The sequence below is a fragment of the Sinohyriopsis cumingii genome, chromosome 15 (genome assembly GCF_028554795.1).
Source record: "Sinohyriopsis cumingii isolate HCF-2022 chromosome 15, ASM2855479v2, whole genome shotgun sequence".
NCBI classification, from domain to species: Eukaryota; Metazoa; Mollusca; class Bivalvia; order Unionida; family Unionidae; genus Sinohyriopsis; species Sinohyriopsis cumingii.
In genome coordinates, this window is record NC_142975.1 from 77,784,295 (window position 1) to 77,804,032 (window position 19,738).

The 19,738-nt window shown below is 34.7% G+C and overlaps 1 protein-coding gene across 1 annotated transcript in view; it reads right to left on the reverse strand.

The window, feature by feature from the left end:
- Positions 1–1,285: 1,285 nt before the first annotated feature.
- The window catches only part of LOC149782124 (protein brambleberry-like), a 49,534-nt gene continuing 31,081 nt past the window's right edge, over positions 1,286–19,738 (reverse strand). Inside the window, exons 7-11 of the mRNA XM_089934825.1 lie at positions 19,466–19,672; positions 17,239–17,448; positions 9,698–9,843; positions 4,327–4,442; positions 1,286–2,178 (exon numbers count right to left, since the gene is read on the reverse strand). Coding sequence (XP_089790951.1) covers positions 2,067–2,178; positions 4,327–4,442; positions 9,698–9,843; positions 17,239–17,448; positions 19,466–19,672 — 791 coding nt within the window. The 3' untranslated portion in view covers positions 1,286–2,066. The remainder of the gene's footprint in view (positions 2,179–4,326; positions 4,443–9,697; positions 9,844–17,238; positions 17,449–19,465; positions 19,673–19,738) is intronic.

The window sequence follows — 19,738 nt, forward strand, 5'->3', positions numbered from 1 at the left end:
TGTTTCCCCATACATGTATACTTCCTTTGCTACTAGTATTATACACCAAGACGCACAGAGAAAATATATGGTTGCTGAACATCTGGATACACCAGATCTATGATTACTTTTTCTTTTTAATAAAATTCTTAAATTTTCCTATATGTGGAGGGTAGTAAACAATCATACCCAAAGTAAATTCGGGGTCTGATTTCATCAAGGTTTAAAAGAACAAACTTGTCATAAAGTTAATGAAGTATTTATTTCTACACCTCTCACAGTCCGAGTCTTAAGTGTTTAACTTTTAACACCATTAGTTACTGATGAAACAACCCCACAAGACAATCTGCTCTGAAGACATCCAAGTTTTGCCCAAATTCGTGCCCTTCTCTTTTCATTATGAAACTGAAATAACATTAACGAAAGAATAATAATAATTGCCATAATAATAATAGTAATTACCAGAATGAATAGCCCAAGTGCTACTCAGCCTCATTATGCCCTTATGTCCTCTTTAGGGTCCTGTTCCACGTTCTAGTCTTGTTCGGGCTTAAATTGGTACTGTCTAACCTCAGTGAGCAATATTTTCTTAACATTCATTACGTTCTAGGAGTTGACCTTCTTTACACGATGAATATGAGCATGACAAATTTGCCGTAAATTCGCTTGAATCATCACTAAATTCAGCCATCACCACATATGCTAAACCTGAGGGATTTCCAGACAGTACATCACTTCTGCAATCCTATTACCACAAGAAGTATACAAATATTTCCATAGCGTTTTCCGTAAAACATCGATAAATACTCACATTATCTTGATTTTCTTCTCAGTATTTTAAAATATGCATTTTTAATGCAATTTCTGAATTATTTAGCGAAAAATAAATATTCTGATATATAATGTGTATTACACTCTAGCAGACCTTTAAATGAACTTTTGATAGGAATAAAGTGTTAGGCAGTGCTGAATAAATACCAGGGAAGCAGGTCACAGTGACTGAGATTATGTTCATGACACAACTTAATAAGAAGAGGAACTTCTGATGTGAGTTTGATGGCAGTAGAATAAAAGGCAGAATAATAAGAGCCCAGACATAAGCTTTTAACAGTGTTAGTAACACAATACATAAAGTAGGTCACATCACCCAGATATTAGAACCTGAATACAAGTTTTAAACAATGTTTAGCAAATCCTGGAAAGTAGGTCATGCTGACAGTTTTTAATATGAACTAAAATAAATCTATGAATTCAGAACCTGGACACAAGTTGTAAACCATGGAAATTAGGTCACAGTGATACAGACTGAGTATTGCACACGTTTATTTTAAATAAAATTCTCAATGTACATTTGTGGCAAAATGTTAAAAGACAATACAATTACAGCTGAGACATGATTTTAAGCAATTTTTAATGAATACCAGAAAGTATGTCACACTGACCCAGTTTTGAAGCATAACACATGTTCACTGCAAAATACAGGGAGATGATCTTTGTGTGGATCAATATCCACAGAAAATATTAAGTAATCCACTAATTCCCATTTCTACTAAAATGCATCCAAAATACAAGTCTGATGTGAACAGGTTTAGTAACAGAAGTCATAACCTTGAAGGGTGAAAAATAAACACAGAAACCGACAAATAATGAATCCCATACAGCCCAGCTTCAATAATGTGTATCATAAAATATATAAATTTGTTGCTTGTTTAGAGATACAAATAAGTTTCCATTTAAGTTTACATGGCAAGGCTGAAATTAAAGCTCTGATCTTTATCACTCGAGCTAACATGTAATTAAACACTCTAGCATACTATAGTGTGACTTGGCAAAGATTCAGCCCAAGCTAAAACACACTAGAGCAAAATACAGTGTGACTTGCCAAAGATTCTGCCCATGCTAAAACACACTAGAGCCTAATACAGTGTGACTTGCCAAAGATTATGACAATACTGAAAGAAAACCTTGCCATCTTTAACATATGACAGGGCAGCAATACAAAGGTCTATAACACTCAAAACAAATGACCTGGGAACACATGTGGAATCGATATCGAATGGTAATTTCTAGTATAACATCATGGACTATCATCTTGTAGCTCTGTGTCTGTGACAAAAGTCTTCTCCCATAGCAGCTGAAAGTCGACATGGTGTACCACTCTTTGTAAAACCCTGGCATCCAACTGAGGAAGTAGATCCCCTGAAAGTAGCATTACAAAATGAATAGTCATTATCTGAAATGAAAGAGAGATAGAAAAAAAGATTTAAAGTGGATATATGTTTCTTCTCACCCATGTGACAGAGAAATTTAGCTGTTTTGTTAACCTTTCTTTTTCTTATCTCAGTCTGGTTTCATCAGTGCAGTTATCTGTCATGGTGTCCACAGGTTATGAACTAGTTTCAGAAAGGAGAAACCCTTGTTGTCTTTTGCTGTGCCTGACAGTTGATATAAAATCAAACAACAACAATATATATATATATATATATATATATATATATATATATATATATATATATATATATATATATATATATATATATATATATATATATATATATATATATATATATATTTATATAACACAAAAAGAACTTCACCCATTAAGCAACCTATGGTCTCCAACTTTGATAACACACCATACAAATCATTCTTTTGTTGTTGAGAGAGACACACACATACACACACACATGAAGTTGAGCTATTTAGTAGGGCTCCAGATACAAAGGCAATATACATCACTGGCTACGAAAATCCAAAACTCTCTCAAGAGCTACCACAAAGCAGGCAACAAACAGAAATGTGTTATGTCAAACTGGCTTCTTCAAACTTTGATAAAACATCCCTAATCTGCCTCAGCTGATCAAACATAATAATGCAATTGCAAATTAAAACTTTTTCACTAACCAATCACAGTGGTTCATTCATGCTTCTCCACAAGATTTCAATGTAGTGTATCATTGCACTAGTAATAGCAACACTTGCCTTATTTCCAGGACAGAAAATAAAAATTTCCAAGAAAGTCATTAATTAAAAATCTCCTCAGTCACTACACGCTTTGTATAACTGTGTACCCAGTATCATATTGTACAGTATCATACCGTTGCCTACCACAGAACATTTTCCAAATTAGAACTGATAAAAGTTAAAAGTTATCTATATAAATGATATTCATGACATCCATTGATTAAATGTGATAATACACTAAAAACATCAAATGTTTTTACGTTTCTATCTTCTCATATGTAGAACTCGTGTTGACTTTGATTCTATTAATCTCTGGACATTCTGTCAATGTTCTTAGCTATTTCTTTGCAACAAATACCTGAATCTGACAATGATTTTCCTTTGCTAATTAAAATATCTCCATATCTTGAAACTGGTAACATCTGATACAAAGAGTACCGTCTACTAGGATAAGGGGAGGTAATCTATAAGAGTTACTTCTGTCTACTAGAATAATAGACAAATATACTTTTTCAAGTCTTTGAGAGGGCTGGATTCTGGAGGTAACAAAAGTAATTCCTTATATTAATGCAATTAGTAATGTATTTAACTGAGAAATATCTCAGCACATAATCACATTTCTCCTTTGTAGTCCTGTTTCATGGTCTTATACTACACTAGTGAAATATCAATGAATACATGAAGGCAGTGGGCTACTGTCTGATGTGCTACACTAGTGAAATATCAATAAATACATGAAGGCAGTGGGCTACTGTCTGATGTGCTACACTAGTGAAATATCAATGAATGATTGAAGGCAGTGGGCTACTGTCTGATGTGCTACACTAGTGAAATATCAATGAATACATGAAGGCAGTGGGCTACTGTCTGATGTGCTACACTAGTGAAATATCAATAAATACATGAAGGCAGTGGGCTACTGTCTGATGTGCTACACTAGTGAAATATCAATGAATGATTGAAGGCAGTGGGCTACTGTCTGATGTGCTACACTAGTGAAATATCAATGAATACATGAAGGCAGTGGGCTACTGTCTGATGTGCTACACTAGTGAAATATCAATGAATACATGAAGGCAGTGGGCTACTGTCTGATGTGCTACACTAGTGAAATATCAATGAATACATGAAGGCAGTGGGCTACTGTCTGATGTGCTACACTAGTGAAATATCAATGAATACATGAAGGCAGTGGGCTACTGCCTGACGTGCTACACTAGGGAAATATCAATGAATGATTGAAGGCAGTGGGCTACTGCCAGATGCTGACAACTGACATTGAAATTCTATGATTTACAGAACAATTTTAGTATACTTATTATCAAGTGATAATTGCAATTTTAAATTAGATTATTTCCTAAGAGACAGTGCCACCATACATACCTTGAAGAAGCCTTTGAAGAAGCCCTTGGTGTCGAACTGCTACTGGACCCAGCAAAGGACGAATCATTATCAAAATGTCTCTGTAGAAGCAACCGTCTCAGATTTGCCCCTTCATCCTGGAAAGTATCAAGAACATGGAAACTAGAGACCTAAGTGAGCCTTACATTGCTCACCTGAGTGACTTCTTCCTAAAAGTCAAACACAAGAGCATTTGGTCAAGAAATGAGCCAGTATTATGCTTTCTGTAGAAATTTCTTTCAATGTGGTTAACAGTATATGTTATGAAAACAATTTATTTCAAAGTTTCTCTTGCTTTTGTATTTTCATCCATATTTGAAAGCTCATCAGCACTGAAAGGATTGCCTGAATGCTTTTTGTAAAATTTGGTTGCCTAAGTGGTTAGAGTGTCTGCCTCAGATGTGGGTTAGAACCCTGGCGAGTCATGCCAGAAACTTATAAAAATGGTACAAGCAGCTGCCTCTCTTGGCGTTCAGCATTAAGAGGTTAGTGTTAGGACTGGTCGGCCTGGTGTCAGGATAATGTGACTGGGTGGGACGTGATGCTACATGTCTGTGGCTTAATTCCCCTGTGCTAGACGTCACTATAAACTGCCACACTGCAGACATTGTAGTGATATGACTGGAAAATTGTTAAAGCTATGTTAAAAATCCAAATCACATATACACACACACATACATATTTGGTAGAATTGTGTTGAACTTTATTTTAATACAGCTGCTAAGCATTTTCTTTTTATATATGTGGTCTATATTTAATGGTAGAATGGCATCTTTCTATAAATCTGTAAGGCAGTGAAGATAGCATGCTTTCTGTTAAATTTGGTAAAATTCTATTGAGTATTTTTAAAAAAATAGATAATGCTGCTTAAATATTTTTCTATTTTTAGTAAAGGCAACCCATATTTGAAGGCAGATTGGCATACAACAGAAAGACCTTCAAGGTAGGATGGCTTCCTTAAAATCTGATCAAATTCTGTTATGCCATTCAAAAATAGTTATTAAAGGTTTTTGATATTTTTAGTAACAGCAGCCATATTTAATTGTGGTTTGGCATTCTTGTAAACAAAACCATCATTTGTAAAAAGGTCTTCATGCCATCTGGTTGCCCAAACTAATACCACAATACAATTGTACTGGATTTTAAAAAAGATTCAGTCAAATAGTAAATAACAGCAGCCATATATGTGGTTCCACATCATTTATACAAACTTTAAAGGCTTTTCTGCCAGGATGAGTCTTAAAAATCTGGTAAAATTCTGCAGAGCAATTTTTATTGAGTCATTAAAAAATATTTAAAAAATATATTATTTAACCCCTGCCTCTTTGAAATTTTATACTGTCATTCATATCTGATGGCATATCAACACCATATGTCCAATATTGAAACAATTTAATGCAGGGATGCTTACTGTCAAAGCTGGTAAAAAAGTTACTTCTTCAAGATTATTCTGTTAAGTAATTGCAGCCCAATACAATAGTTGGAAAAAAGTATTTTTCATGGCTTTTCTATTGTCATATTGAATGTCAGAGTGGCATCATTGATACAAAGTTGAAAGCCTTTCATGCAAGGATAATTTCTGTCAAATTTGATAAAATTCTCCTGAGTACCTTTCAAGAAAAGCCTTTTCTACATTTTTTTTAACATAAGCTGTAACTGATGGTGGATCATCGGTACAAACTTTATGTAAGAAAACTGTCAAATATGATCAAAGTCTGTTATACAGTTGTTGAGAAAAAGCTGCAAAATAGTTTTCTTTTCTATTTAGCAGAAATGGTTATATTTGAAAGTTGATAATTATCATTTGCTTAAAATCTAAAGGTTTTTAATTGTAGGATGTAAAATGAAAACGATCTGGTAAAATTCTAATATAGTTTCTAAAAAGAAGCAATTTAAAAGTTTTTCTATTTTTGTAACAATGCCCATATCTGATGGCAGCCCTTTATGATTGATGCTTTCTGTCAAATTCAGTGACATTCTGTTAAAAAGATGTCATTTGAAGTCTTTTCTATTTTCAGCAACAGTGATCATATTTAAATTGCAGATCAAAGCATTATCTGTAAATACTGAAATAAAAATTTAGTCAAATTCTTTTAAGAGGTGTTTCAAAAGATGCTGTTCAAACTTTTATATAATATTTAGTAAACATTTTAATGGAAGAGTGGCATAATTTTTAAAAACTTGAACATCCTTCATGCTAGGATGGTTTCTGTAAAATCTGTTATGTTCTGTCATGTGGCCTTTTAGAAGTTGTTTAAAACTTTTTTCTTTTTTGGTAATTGTGATCGCATTTAATGAAATATCAGTATCTACTGAACAAATTGGAATAACTTGATATCAGAATTTGCACTGTAAAAAGATATTCAAAAATTGGTCAAGTGGTTTTTGAGAACAAGTTGTAAATAATAATTGTGAAGGGTCGATGTGACGAGTGCAGGATCATACCATGAGCTAACTTAACTTGGCCTAAGAGCAAGGTGAGCATAAAATGAAAATCCTTCATGTCAGAATGATTTCCATGCTGTTAAATTTGGTAAAATTCTGTTCAGTGGTTTTAGAGAAGGTTTGTGTAATTATAGCAGTGATATTGGATTGTTATCAAATGAACAAATCTGAAAGGCCCAGATACTGGTGTACTCCCTGCAAATCATGTGGAAATTCATTAAACTTATCTTAAAAAGAAGTTGTAAACAGCAATAATTATAAAAGGATTATGAATCGTGCATGACTCACCATACCATAATATCACTTCATCTTATGGTATGGTGAGCTAAAAACACAATCAGGTAAATCTCTAAAGACAGTTTCAACAGTTAAAAGGATCGAGTTGTTAGTGAGCAAAGGCACACAAGATACATCACTTCTGCATTTATATATCACTGAATAACCCAAGAAAGTAGGTCACAGTAACCCAGTTTTTGGTGTGTACTACTCCATGCCTTATCTTACTGCATTGCATGAAAAGTGTATCTGAAGAAAGAAAAGGTTTCTTGTCAGACAGAAAGGGCGGATGGATGATTTGGTTTGGTATGGTGTTATGGCACAGCAACAAGTAGGTTATTTAGTTGCAAGGCAATCAGTGTAAGCGTCTTGCACATGGACAGACTATAGTAACCAAACCAGGCTAATCTAAAGGTTGGATGTGAAACAGGCAAGTCCAGCATCCTAATCCCTGAGTCACTGCAACTTCTAGCAGATGGATGTTTGTGCACTGATGTACCCACTGTAACATATAACTTTAACACTGATGTATCCACTGTGACACATAACTTTAACACTGATGTACCCACTCTGACACATAAGTTTACCACTGATGCACTAAATGTAACACATAACTTTAACATTGATGAATCACTGTAACACATAACTTTAACATTGATGTATCCACTGTGACACATAACTTTAACACTAATGTACCCACTGTAACGCATAAGGTTAACACTGATGTACTCACTGTAACACATAACTTTAACAATGATACATCCCTGAAAGATACAACTTTCACACTGACGTATCCCCATAACACAAAACTTGAACAATGATATATCCTCCATAACACATAACTTTAACATTATTGTTGTTGTTGTAGGGTTTAACGCCATTTTTCAGCACACGATAGGCTATACATGGCGGCCAGTATTAATGGTGGAGGAAGAACCCGGGAAAACCCCAGAAAGAACCACCGACCCATGAGAAGCTACTGGCAAGCTTTCTCACATACCCACATTGGCTGAATCCGAGACTCGAACCCATGCAGACAGAGGTGAGATGGCAGTGATCCGTAACAGAGAGCGCTTTAGACCACTCGGGGCCCCACTTTAACATTAATGTAGCCCTCCAACACATAACTTTAACATTGATGACAACAACGTCAGTACTGTCAAAAAAGCGGTATATATGTCTCACCATATTAATACTGACAATTTAATAAGTCCTGAATAGAATAAACTGTTTCCTTGCCAGAATTCCTTACAATGAATTTAAATCATTCATTCTCTTGTAAAACCACCAGTAATCTCTTCAGAATAATATCCAAACTTCATGCTGTTTAGACTATCCAGACTTCTTCATGCTGTCTAGACAATCCAGACTTCTTCATGCTGTCTAGACTATCCAGACTTCTTCATGCTGTCTAGACTTCTTCATGCTGTCTAGACGATCCAGACTTCTTCATGCTGTCTAGACTATCCAGACTTCTTCATGCTGTCTAGACTATCCAGACTTCTTCATGCTGTCTAGACTATCCAGACTTCTTCATGTGGTCTAGACTATCCAGACTTCTTTATGCTGTCTAGACTATCCAGACTTCTTCATGCTGTATAGAGACTATCCAGACTTCTTCATGCTGTCTAGACTATCCAGACTTCTTCATGCTGTACAGACTATCCAGACTTCTTCATGCTGTATAGACTATCCAGACTTCCTTACGCTGTCTAGACTATCCAGACTTCTTCATGCTGTCTAGACAATCCAGACTTCTTTATACTGTCTGGACTATCCAGACTTCTTCTTGCTGTCTAGACAATCAAGACTTCTTCCAGACTTCTTTATACTGTCTAGACTATCCAGACTTCTTCAAGCTGTCTAGACAATCCAGACTTCTTCTTGCTGTATAGACAATCCAGACTTCTTTATAATGTATAGACAATCCAGACTTCTTTATACTGTCTAGACTATCCAGACTTCTTCATGGTGTCTAGACAATCCAGACTTCTTTGTGCTGTCTAGACTATCCAGACTTCTTCTTGCTGTATAGACAATCCAGACTTCTTTATACTGTATAGACAATCCAGACTTCTTTATACTGTCTAGACTATCCAGACTTCTTCATACTGTATAGACTATCCAGACTTCTTCATACTGTATAGACAATCCAGACTTCTTCATGCTGTATAAAGACAATCCAGACTTCTTCATGCTGTCTAGACTATCCAGACTTCCTTACGCTGTCTAGACTATCCATACTTCTTCATGCTGTCTAGACTATCCAGACTTCTTCATGCTGTCTAGACAATCCAGACTTCTTCATGCTGTCTAGACAATCCAGACTTCTTCATGCTGTATAGACTATCCAGACTTCTTCTTGCTGACTAGACTATCCAGACTTCTTCATGCTGTTATGAATAGGTATTGTTGCAACTTCTGAAAGGTTCCATCCACAACAAAGTGGCAATACTACAGACTGTTGTGAGTTCTGGAAAATTATAGTGGCAACAGTACAGCATCAATGAATGGTAGAAAATAAATATCTCACCCACCCCAAAAGGAGACAAATACTCACAAACATGAGTAGTGCTATTATTTAAAAAGTCTCAAAAAGCTCATTAATATTGATAGATAAGTTATTTATTACCATAGTTGATGAGTCTGGTCTGACTGGTTCCTCTCTACGTACTGGCTGAAAAGCACTGGAGGTAGAGGGCGTATCCAGTCTGCTGTTGGAGTTTGTGTCACTGAGATGATTGGCTGTGTCTGCTCTCTTGTTTATAATTTCATTCACTGGAATTAAAAAAAGTATGAAAATAATCTACTGTGTCATATGAAACACACAGCTCAAATACTAACAGTGTCGACCAAGTTCTGCCATAATCAGATCTGGGTTTATGCTATTCATTTGGCAGCTTATTTCAAGTGTAAACCCTGGTCTTTAGGCAAAGTATGTGATGGCAGATACAAGTCTACACTGTTCACTGTTGGGTACACATAATAAATGAGTAAATATGACAATCATACACTGGGGTCATTTGCCAAACGCCAAAGAAGATATAGTCTTCCTTCTTGTAATATAGTGGTTCCTTGATATAAAGTGTCTCAATATAATGTTGTCCTTCCTCTATCTTGAGTACAGTCATTAATATTATATTTTAATGAATGTAGATATTGAACTTAACTAAAAAGGATAATCACATGCTGATAGATACTTGATACATGACAAATGCCAAAGCAGGTATAGTTTTCCTTGTCACATAATAATTTCGCACTATACAGTGTCTCAATATAACACAGTCCCTCATATATCATGAGTATGGTGATGAATGCTATATTTTTTATGAATTTAGTTATGATACTGAACCAACCTAAAAAGGATAATCACACGATGATGGATACTTGATACATGACAAATGCCAAAGCAGGTAGTTTTCCTTGTCATATTATAGCAATCTCTCACTATTGTGTCTCAATATAACAGTCCCTCGTATATCATGAGTATGGTGATGAATACCATTTTTGGGATGACTGTGATTTTGACATTTAACCTCATTATACAGCATCCTCAGTTATAAGAACACTTTATGACAAGAATGATAGTGAGGAAGCACTTTAAAACATCCTTGCATCTTTGACTATTCCCATGATGAGGACATCCAAGAAAATCGACATAAGAAACAGGGTATTCCTTGTGTTCAGTTATTGACTAAAGTCCAACAACAAAATACCTGGTTTTGCTGTTAGAATATTCATAACCTACAGTCAATTCATATCTTAAAATTTGTTACGATATTGTTGAGAATTACTGTACAAGTCACACAACCAATTTCGTAGATTTGGAATTTCCATAAAGTAATTTAAAAAACATGCTTATTCCCTAGAACAGAAGATTTATAGATTCACATGTTTATGATAAAAAAAATGGAGGCTTCCATTGAAGAAAATACATAGAAACAAATTTTTGGAGTAAATGTTTCTTTGATAATACTTACCTGATCATAGAACATTAGGAGTACAAATGCTTCCTTGCCAATCAAGGCCTCTCAAGCTTATTTTTAAGCAACAAAACTACTAAAAGTTGGCTGCCAACAGACATGGAAGTCAGATGAGTGATCTCCTCTTGGGTACAGAAAGAGAGATGTCAAAACCCAGCAATATGTCAGTTACTAGTGGAGTGGCTATGCATGCTGTTAGGTTTTAATGTATCTGGATGGAGGCTGGGATGGTGGGCCAATATTATGATCAGTATTATCAAAGAAAAATTTCACAACAAAACTTGGTTTCTTCTTCAAAGATGTTACTCAGTTATAATACATTAGGAGAATAGGTAAAAGGTGGAATGAGTTACTTCCCCATGCCCTACATAAGGCTAAAACTCTGGTCACATGATGTATATGAAGCAGCTTCAAATCTTCTTCTTGTCGTTTTGGGGTTTAACGCCATTTCTCAGATTAAGATAATCTACACATGGCAGCCAGAATATCTGGCGGAGGAAGAACCTGGGAAAACCACGATAAGAACCACCGACCCAAGGGAATCTATTGGCTAGCTTTCTCACATACCCACATTGGCTGAGCCCGATCAAATCTTGTGACATATATGGTTCTGCTCTACAGTGCTTGTACTTAATATAGGTTTTGATTTTTAAAGAGAAAGTTTTTCCCAGGTTTTCCTCGCTGGTTTATCATAGTTATTAAAAAAATAAAAGACCTTGCATATTGTATTTACTGTTAAAATAACCTTTAATTCCCTTTATTTTGGCGTTTGATTAATGGACGCAATTTGGGTTATAGACTGTCTTACTTCAGATAGGCACCTTTCAAAGACTGCTAGCTCCACTTGGTAATTTTCATTTTCTGGACTTAAAAGGTAAAAATATAGCTGATATTTTATACAGTAAAAACTGTTATGAGCGACCTCTGCTATAGCAACCACCTGTCATTTCAAACCACAATCCTAATGCATGGATCGATTTTATTATATAAACGCTCTGTCGTGAGTGACCACTTGCACAATGTGAACAGCGACTGTGATGCCTTGGCAAATTATGCATTTCGATATTGCTAAGATTGACCATGTCGCAAAAACAAGGATAAACTCCACTGACCATTTTTTAATCCCTGTAACAATGACCTCTCATACCGTTCTTAAAAAAGAATAATAAAATAGGCTGGCTATTGGTATATGATATTTTATAGGAATGCTAATAGTATTTTTTAGTTTCCTGTTGTAAACCAGACTAAAGTACGTCCATTATTCCCTTATCTGGTTCCCTGCTTTTTACGCTCCTTGCGTTGTTCTCTGCTATTCATATAGGGGAGAGCAACGCAGGAGCATATGAAGCAGAGAACCCATATAATTATTCCCGCCCTTAGCCGGCTTCCCTGCCATAACGTAGAATAAATCATATGTATGAGTATGACCCAGCATCCCTATGAATGACCGTATAGCGAGAACACTAACACCACTGACCTACATGTAATCAATTGTTACAATGACTGCTTGATTGGTAACGATTGTTCTGATAAAAAACAAACATAAAAGGAATATTTAAAAAAAAAAAAAAGAAGCAAAAAAAAAGGATTCTGGCTACCGCTGATAGACGCTCAAGTCTGTGAATCAGGCTAATGTACATGTCATGAATTGCCATTGTAGTGCCAAAATTGATGTAGTGGTCGCGTATATTGTTTGTTGTTAAGAGTTAATCTGTGTCTGTTATTTTTTCCTGATCACAAAGCTGTCATCTATTCAAGTTGGTGCAACCAGGTTACACACTTATAGAGTTAATCCCTGTATGTCTTCTGAATGAAGCTGTTAATGTTTGTCTCTGAGTAAATGGTTCTGTTTCTGGATGGGATAATTGTTTCTTTTTATTTCATTAATTGTTAGATATGCAATGCACATGTATATATTTTTCATATTTTCCTAAATCCCAGTCAAAGCTGTCTTTACGTTCGATATTACAACTGAGCACTAATAATGTTAACACCTAGAACTTTAATAACAATGGACAAACCTCCAACTAAAAAGAGACTAATTTTAAGGCTGGTTAAAATAATTATTGTAACTGAAAGAAGTGAAAAAGAGCAGACCACTCACAAAAAAAGTGGTTTAAATATCGGTAAAACAGCTTTAGGTTGTCATCAACGAAAAGGAGTAAATCAGAAATGATTTTGTATGCTAAAGTATGTGATCTTCAAATGTAAATGAGATTTCTGGTTTCATGATAGAAGTATAGCTTTATTGCTATATAATTATTTTTTTTGATGAATGCATACAATATTTTAGCAAGAACTATTAATAAAGAATAGAATATAATTATGTAGTGATTGTGGTTATTTTTCTTTAAATTGTTCTGAAACTGGACCATGAAAACTGGTCTTTTTGTATTAACCTATGAGATCACCTGTCTTGAAAGACCATTTTTTATTGGCAGAGGGGGCATCTTATACCAGTTCCTCACTAAGAGGCACTTACTAGCTGTACAGTGGAACCTATATGGGCTAGAGATGGCATATAGAAATGTCAGGATGGGTCCTGTACAAGAATAAGTAATTTGCAAAAATTGTGTGGAAAAGTTGAGCAACTATGTCACTGAGAAGCTGAAGAATGACATGGAAGGGAGCTTGTTGTTTTGCTGCAAGAGGTCCCACCAGTTCAAACTGATCCCTTCAGGATGAAAGGTCTCTGAGGTGAAGGCTCGAGAAAATTACCTGCATTCCATGGTTTGGATACCATTATTTCAAAAACAGTTACCAACAGCCACTGTGCCAGTGCCATAACCTCCTGAGCTGATATGCAGTAGAAAATGACCTGTTTTTGTATTATTTCTCTACAGGGCAGATAACCCATACTACCCTGGATGGTACAGCCTGTGCTGCGATACTGTCCTTTCCTTCTTTTTGAGGTAAAAATAAACAAAGTCTCTCTCTCTCTAACCAGCTGTGGAAGCTGTCTGAATGTCACATGGTCTTATTTGGCCAATAGGCTGAAAGATGCTGGAACTTCATAAGCTGCGAATGATGAAGTCGTATGAGGCAGGCCAAGCTCTGACGGCAGCGACATTGATGGAGTCTTATGTTTGCTACAATGTTTCCCAGATCTTTTGCTTCCCTGTCTCATTCCTGTTTGGCCAAGAAAGTTGCTCATACATTTACTGAGAGAAAAACAATGGCATATACAAGTGCAGTCAGTCAAGCACAACATGAACTTTCTGTGAAGTGGATGCAAATGAAAACCACAAGACTCAAATCAATTACATAAATGACCTCATGGCATGTAATAATAGACAATTACTTTGAGAGAATTCATATACCAGGTTGAGTTCTGAGATGAACTCAAGCACTTTAGACCTTAGAGTAGGTGTTTAAAATGATGCTAACATGAATTTTATAAAACAAAGTTAGACAAATAAAGTGCAAATTCTACATATATGACTGAGTGAAGCAAGAAATATACCAAAATCTATTTGGAATACACCTTAAAGAGAAAACTCCAAATAACTGCTCAATGATGTAGAACCACAAGTATATCTAACTTTTTGCAGTCTTGGAAAAATAACATATTTAGTAGCATCATGTGCAAGTAGCAACTGACATTTGGATGGGATCTGGCACCACTCACTCTCCTAAAGGTAGATGACTCTTGTCTAACTTCCACCCAGGTAGGCTAATGACTTTGACACTTTTGTTGCCAAAAAAACCCAACACATTGGGAGGGCTGGATTTGTGAGGTACAGGTTGTACTACTAATAAATTGTGACTGGGTAAGATATCTAATGAAGAAATGTATCAAAGTTGACTTAAGTTTTATGAAAGCCACTATATTTGCCGCAAGATACATAAGTTAGTTACAACTAAATATTTTTTTGGGGTGGGGAACTTATTTTCATCAATAAATATTACATTACTTGTATTCATTTATGTCGTTTATTAAGAATTAACTGTACAGCACTGACAAAAATCAGCACATCATTGGCAGCCATGCTGTTTCTGATAAATCTTTGCATCAAAGGATTATCTAAAATGAGTGTAATGTGGAAAACAATACTGGTTAAATACATATATTTTACAATTCAGGCCAAAAGACTATAGATCTTATTCACCACCCATATATATATATATATATATATATATATATATATATATATATACATACAGTGCGACCCTACAATAACGCACCCCACGATAACACAAATTTGGATATACTGCAGTCGTAGTGTGGCTCCTGAAATTCTGTATATTCATTTGCACATGAAACAATATTTTTTGTTCAAAGTATGTGAAATAGTGTATAAAAAATGTATTATCATTTTGGGGAAGAGATCTCGTACGAATTTGAATATAATACAATCGTGGTGTGGTTCCTGATATTTTAAATACGTGTACATGTATTTTTCTCATACCTGGAGAAGGAAAAATTTTTTAAGAGAAATAGTGTGTAAAACGTTTATTATCATTTTTGGGAAGAGTTTGCGTATGAATCTGAATATAATACAATCATGGCACAGCTTCTAAAATTGAACAATTTCACCAGGTTCTTGAAGTGTTATGAAAAAAATAAACATTATCAGAAATGTTACTTATTACTGATCCATGAGTAAAGCCAGTAAGTGGTCTTTGTGATTGTTTTCAATTAATTCTGTATACAATCGTTGCTCAAACAATAGACAACATGTGTTTCTTCTTTAACTGCATACACAACCAAGCAGCATATGATGTGGTGGTTGATAAAAGATTCTCACAATTTAATAAACATCAAAAAACGAAAGCTGCCAATATGTTTGCTGGGCTTGGTGGTGTTATTAGATGCAATCAGTTCACCAGTAAATGATGTCCACTTTATTAGCTGGAAACTGAAAGGGTATGAAATTGTACAGCTTAAATATTTTTACAGAAGTGACTCATGATCATTGCAGGCCTACTGCACTTAGTTCTCGGGTTTTACAAATGTATGGTGTTTGCTTACAAACTCGTTATTAATTTCCTATTTTTTATAAAAATATTTTACCATTATGGAAAAGCAAATTCACAAACACAAGTCGTTCTCTGCATTTTGTGCAATGATTAGTATAGTAGTTTTCACATGTTTCTTTCGCTATTCCAAAATCTGATGTAAAAGTTATATGCATGCTGAAAGCATATTTTAATTGTTAATTATTCTTGCTGTAGTCGTTCAAACGAATAGGTGTACAAGTGTTAATTATTGGAAAATTACAATGGATAAATGTACACGGAAACGCATGAGAAAATTTTAGTAGTATGAAATTTGTACAGACACCGTTCATGGACACTGAAACGTAATGAACCATACATGTGCTCTGTCTTTCTTAACCTAATTTTCCTGTTAATTTTTCCCATTGAATTCAGACACATAATGATCTGTGACAAAATTACTGACTAGTTTAAATATGTATGCAATTTTTGCAATGGAATTACATGTATTATGGATTAAGTGCAAGCCATGTTCATGCTATATATTAGATGCTGAATTCAGACACAATGATCTGGGATACAATTATTGAATATTGTATATCTGTATGCAATTTTTCAATGAAATTACATGCAATATGGATGAACTGCATGCCACAATGGCACAATAGTAAACGGTGTTGATATCCTATTCAACATATACATTAGACATGAATACAAGTATATGTGCCAATAAGTTGTTCTCTGAAAAAAGTAAAATACTGTAAAACCCCACATTAACGCAAGCCCACTATTAACGTGATCCATTTTTAAGACCCCAATTATCATGTTATAGCAGGGTTCCACTGTGTGTGTGTGTCTATATATATATATATATATATATATATATATATATATATATATATATATATATATATAACTTCAAGCTTTGCATAGCAACAAACTGTTCATGAAGTTCATTCTAGTAAATTTTTGAAAATTTTAATCTGATGTTCACTAAACAGTATTCATTTCCAATATATTTAAATATTCATTCTGGCACTAATTGATTCTCCAGTCCTTGAAGTGAGTGGATGAAAATTCAAGATTTTTTGGTATCTAAAATGGCATTTATGTATAAATGTGTACATGTATAAATATACTAATGCAAACATGGACTGGCAGGACAAAAAGATCTACACATTTTTTTCAAAGGTAAAAAGGGCTCTTCAAGAAGCCTAGAGGGTGTAAAGAAATCAGGAAATTCGTGACTTACATGATTTACAGAGCCGTTCTACTAAACTGGTCAACCGTTGCAGCTCAAAGGGAGATAATGGTTCATTGGAATTGTTAACATTAGCTGCAGCTGTGTCAGAGTTATCCCCCAGATTTGTAGTCTCTGCTAAATAGCCTATGGCCTTCGGTGCTTTGTAGTGTGTGCCACGATGAAAGTATCTTCCAGTCCACCACAGGTATATCCAGTTTACTGTTAGATATACAATGTCTGGGAGTTAATATAATACTGTAAATTATTATAAATTAGAACCTCATAAATTTAACTCCTTTGGGCCTAAAATTCATTGTACAAGTTTTTGTGCTCACATACAAGTGAAGGTTTAATGTTGAAAAGCCATTCAAAATATGCCAAGTATTCAAGAGAATCATGTTGAAAAGCCATTCAAGTATGCCAAGTATTCAAGAGATTCATGTTGAAAAGCCATTCCAATATGCCAAGTATTCAAGAGACTCACGTTGAAGACATTAAAAATATGCCATGTATTCAAGAGATTCATTTTGACAAGTCATCTGAAATATGCCAAGTATTCAAGGGATTCATGTTCAAAGCCATTGAAATATGCCAAATATTCAAGAGATTCATATTGAAAAGCCGTTTGAAATAAGACAAGTATTCAAGGGATTCATGTTGAAAAGCTATTCAAATATGCCAAATATTCATGTTGAAAAGCCATTGAAATATGCCAAGTATTCAAGGGATTCATGCTGAAAATCCATCTGAAATATGCCAAGTATTCAAGAGATTCATATTGAAAAGCCATTTGAAATATGCCAAGTATGCAAGAGATTCACATTGAAAAGCCATTCAAAATATGCCAAGTATTCAAGAGATTCATGTTGAAAAGCCATTCAAGTATGCCAAGTATTCAAGAGATTCGTGTTGAAAAGCCATGTGAAATATGCCAAGTATTCAAGAGCTTTATGTTGAAAAGCCTTCAAAATATGCCAAATATTCAAGAGATTCATGTTTAAAAGCCATTTCAAATATGCCAATTATTCATGTTGAAGTCATTCAAAATACATCAAGTATTCAAGAGATTCACTTTGAAAAGTCATTCAAAATATGCCATGTATTCAAGAGATTCATAATGAAAAGCCATTTGAAATATGCCAAGTATTCAAGAGATTCATGTTGAAAAGTCTTTTAAAATACATCAAGTATTCAAAAGATTCATACTGAAGTCATTCAAAATATGCCATGTATTCAAGAGATTCATACTGAAAAGCCATGTGAAATATGCCAAGTATTCAAGAGATTCATAGTTAACTATGCCACTTGATTCATCTCGTCTACAACACGTATGCTGATGTAATCATCACTATAGTTAACTGTACAACTCAATTCATCTCATGTATATGTATGCTGGTGTAATCATCACTACAGTTAACTATGCCACTTGAGTCATCTTGTGTATAATATGTATGCAGATGTAATCATCACTATAGTTAACTATGCCACTCAATTGATCTCGTGTATATGTTGATGTAATTATCACTGTAGTTAACTATGCCACTCAAATGATCTTGTGTATAATATGTATGCTGATGTAATCATCACTATAGTTAACTTCGACAATAAGCAACTAAATAGGTAGCAAAAGAACAAACACTAATTAAAAACAATGCCTCACACCTTGACTGAAATACTTGAACTGTACACTTGCCTCTAGGTGATGTAATGTAGCAACCATTGACAATCTACATAAAGTACAGATACAAAAATGCTTTTCTTACACAAAGCCTTTATCAAATTACTACTTTTCAAATAGGTTAAGAGAATAAGAGAAGCTGAGATATGCATTTAATGAGACATACAGCATCCTAAACATAATACGTTGCAAACACTGAACACATGGCAACAAAGACCCTTATTTTAAATACATGGGATCTTACATTTTGTTCTGCATTTACACAAAATTTAAATATGTTCGTTTCTTGACTGATAACAACTTCTGACATGGGTAAGTCCTTTTATAACTACCAAGTGGTGAAGCTATTTAAGGGCCCCAGGAAAATCCTTACAAATCCCACAGTGCATCCAAGGGATGGAACCCAATTCGGGAACATGTCCTTCAGTATCATTCATAATATTAGAAATAAATTAGTACTATTTCCATGTAATATCATCAAACTGAATCCCTTTAGAAAATTTTCAAAAGTGAGGTAACAGAAACAAATTATATGCTGCCATCTCCAGTGTTACTTACCTAAGACTGTGAATACAATGAATATAGTTACTGTTCCAAAATCAATTTTCTCTCCATACTTTATCTCCGAAACAGCATTTACAATTAGGATCAGTATCATCATCATGCGTGAAAAAGCAGGTGTCTGGAGAAATGCTGCAGCCAGTGCTGCCAGCAAGAAGTACATGATGTGTGTGCCTGCTGCAGTCAGTAAAGTCAGTTTATCATCTGAAACATACAAAAGTGAAACTGCAAGAACCGGTGCTTGAATACAAGATTGTTTTGCCATTCTTT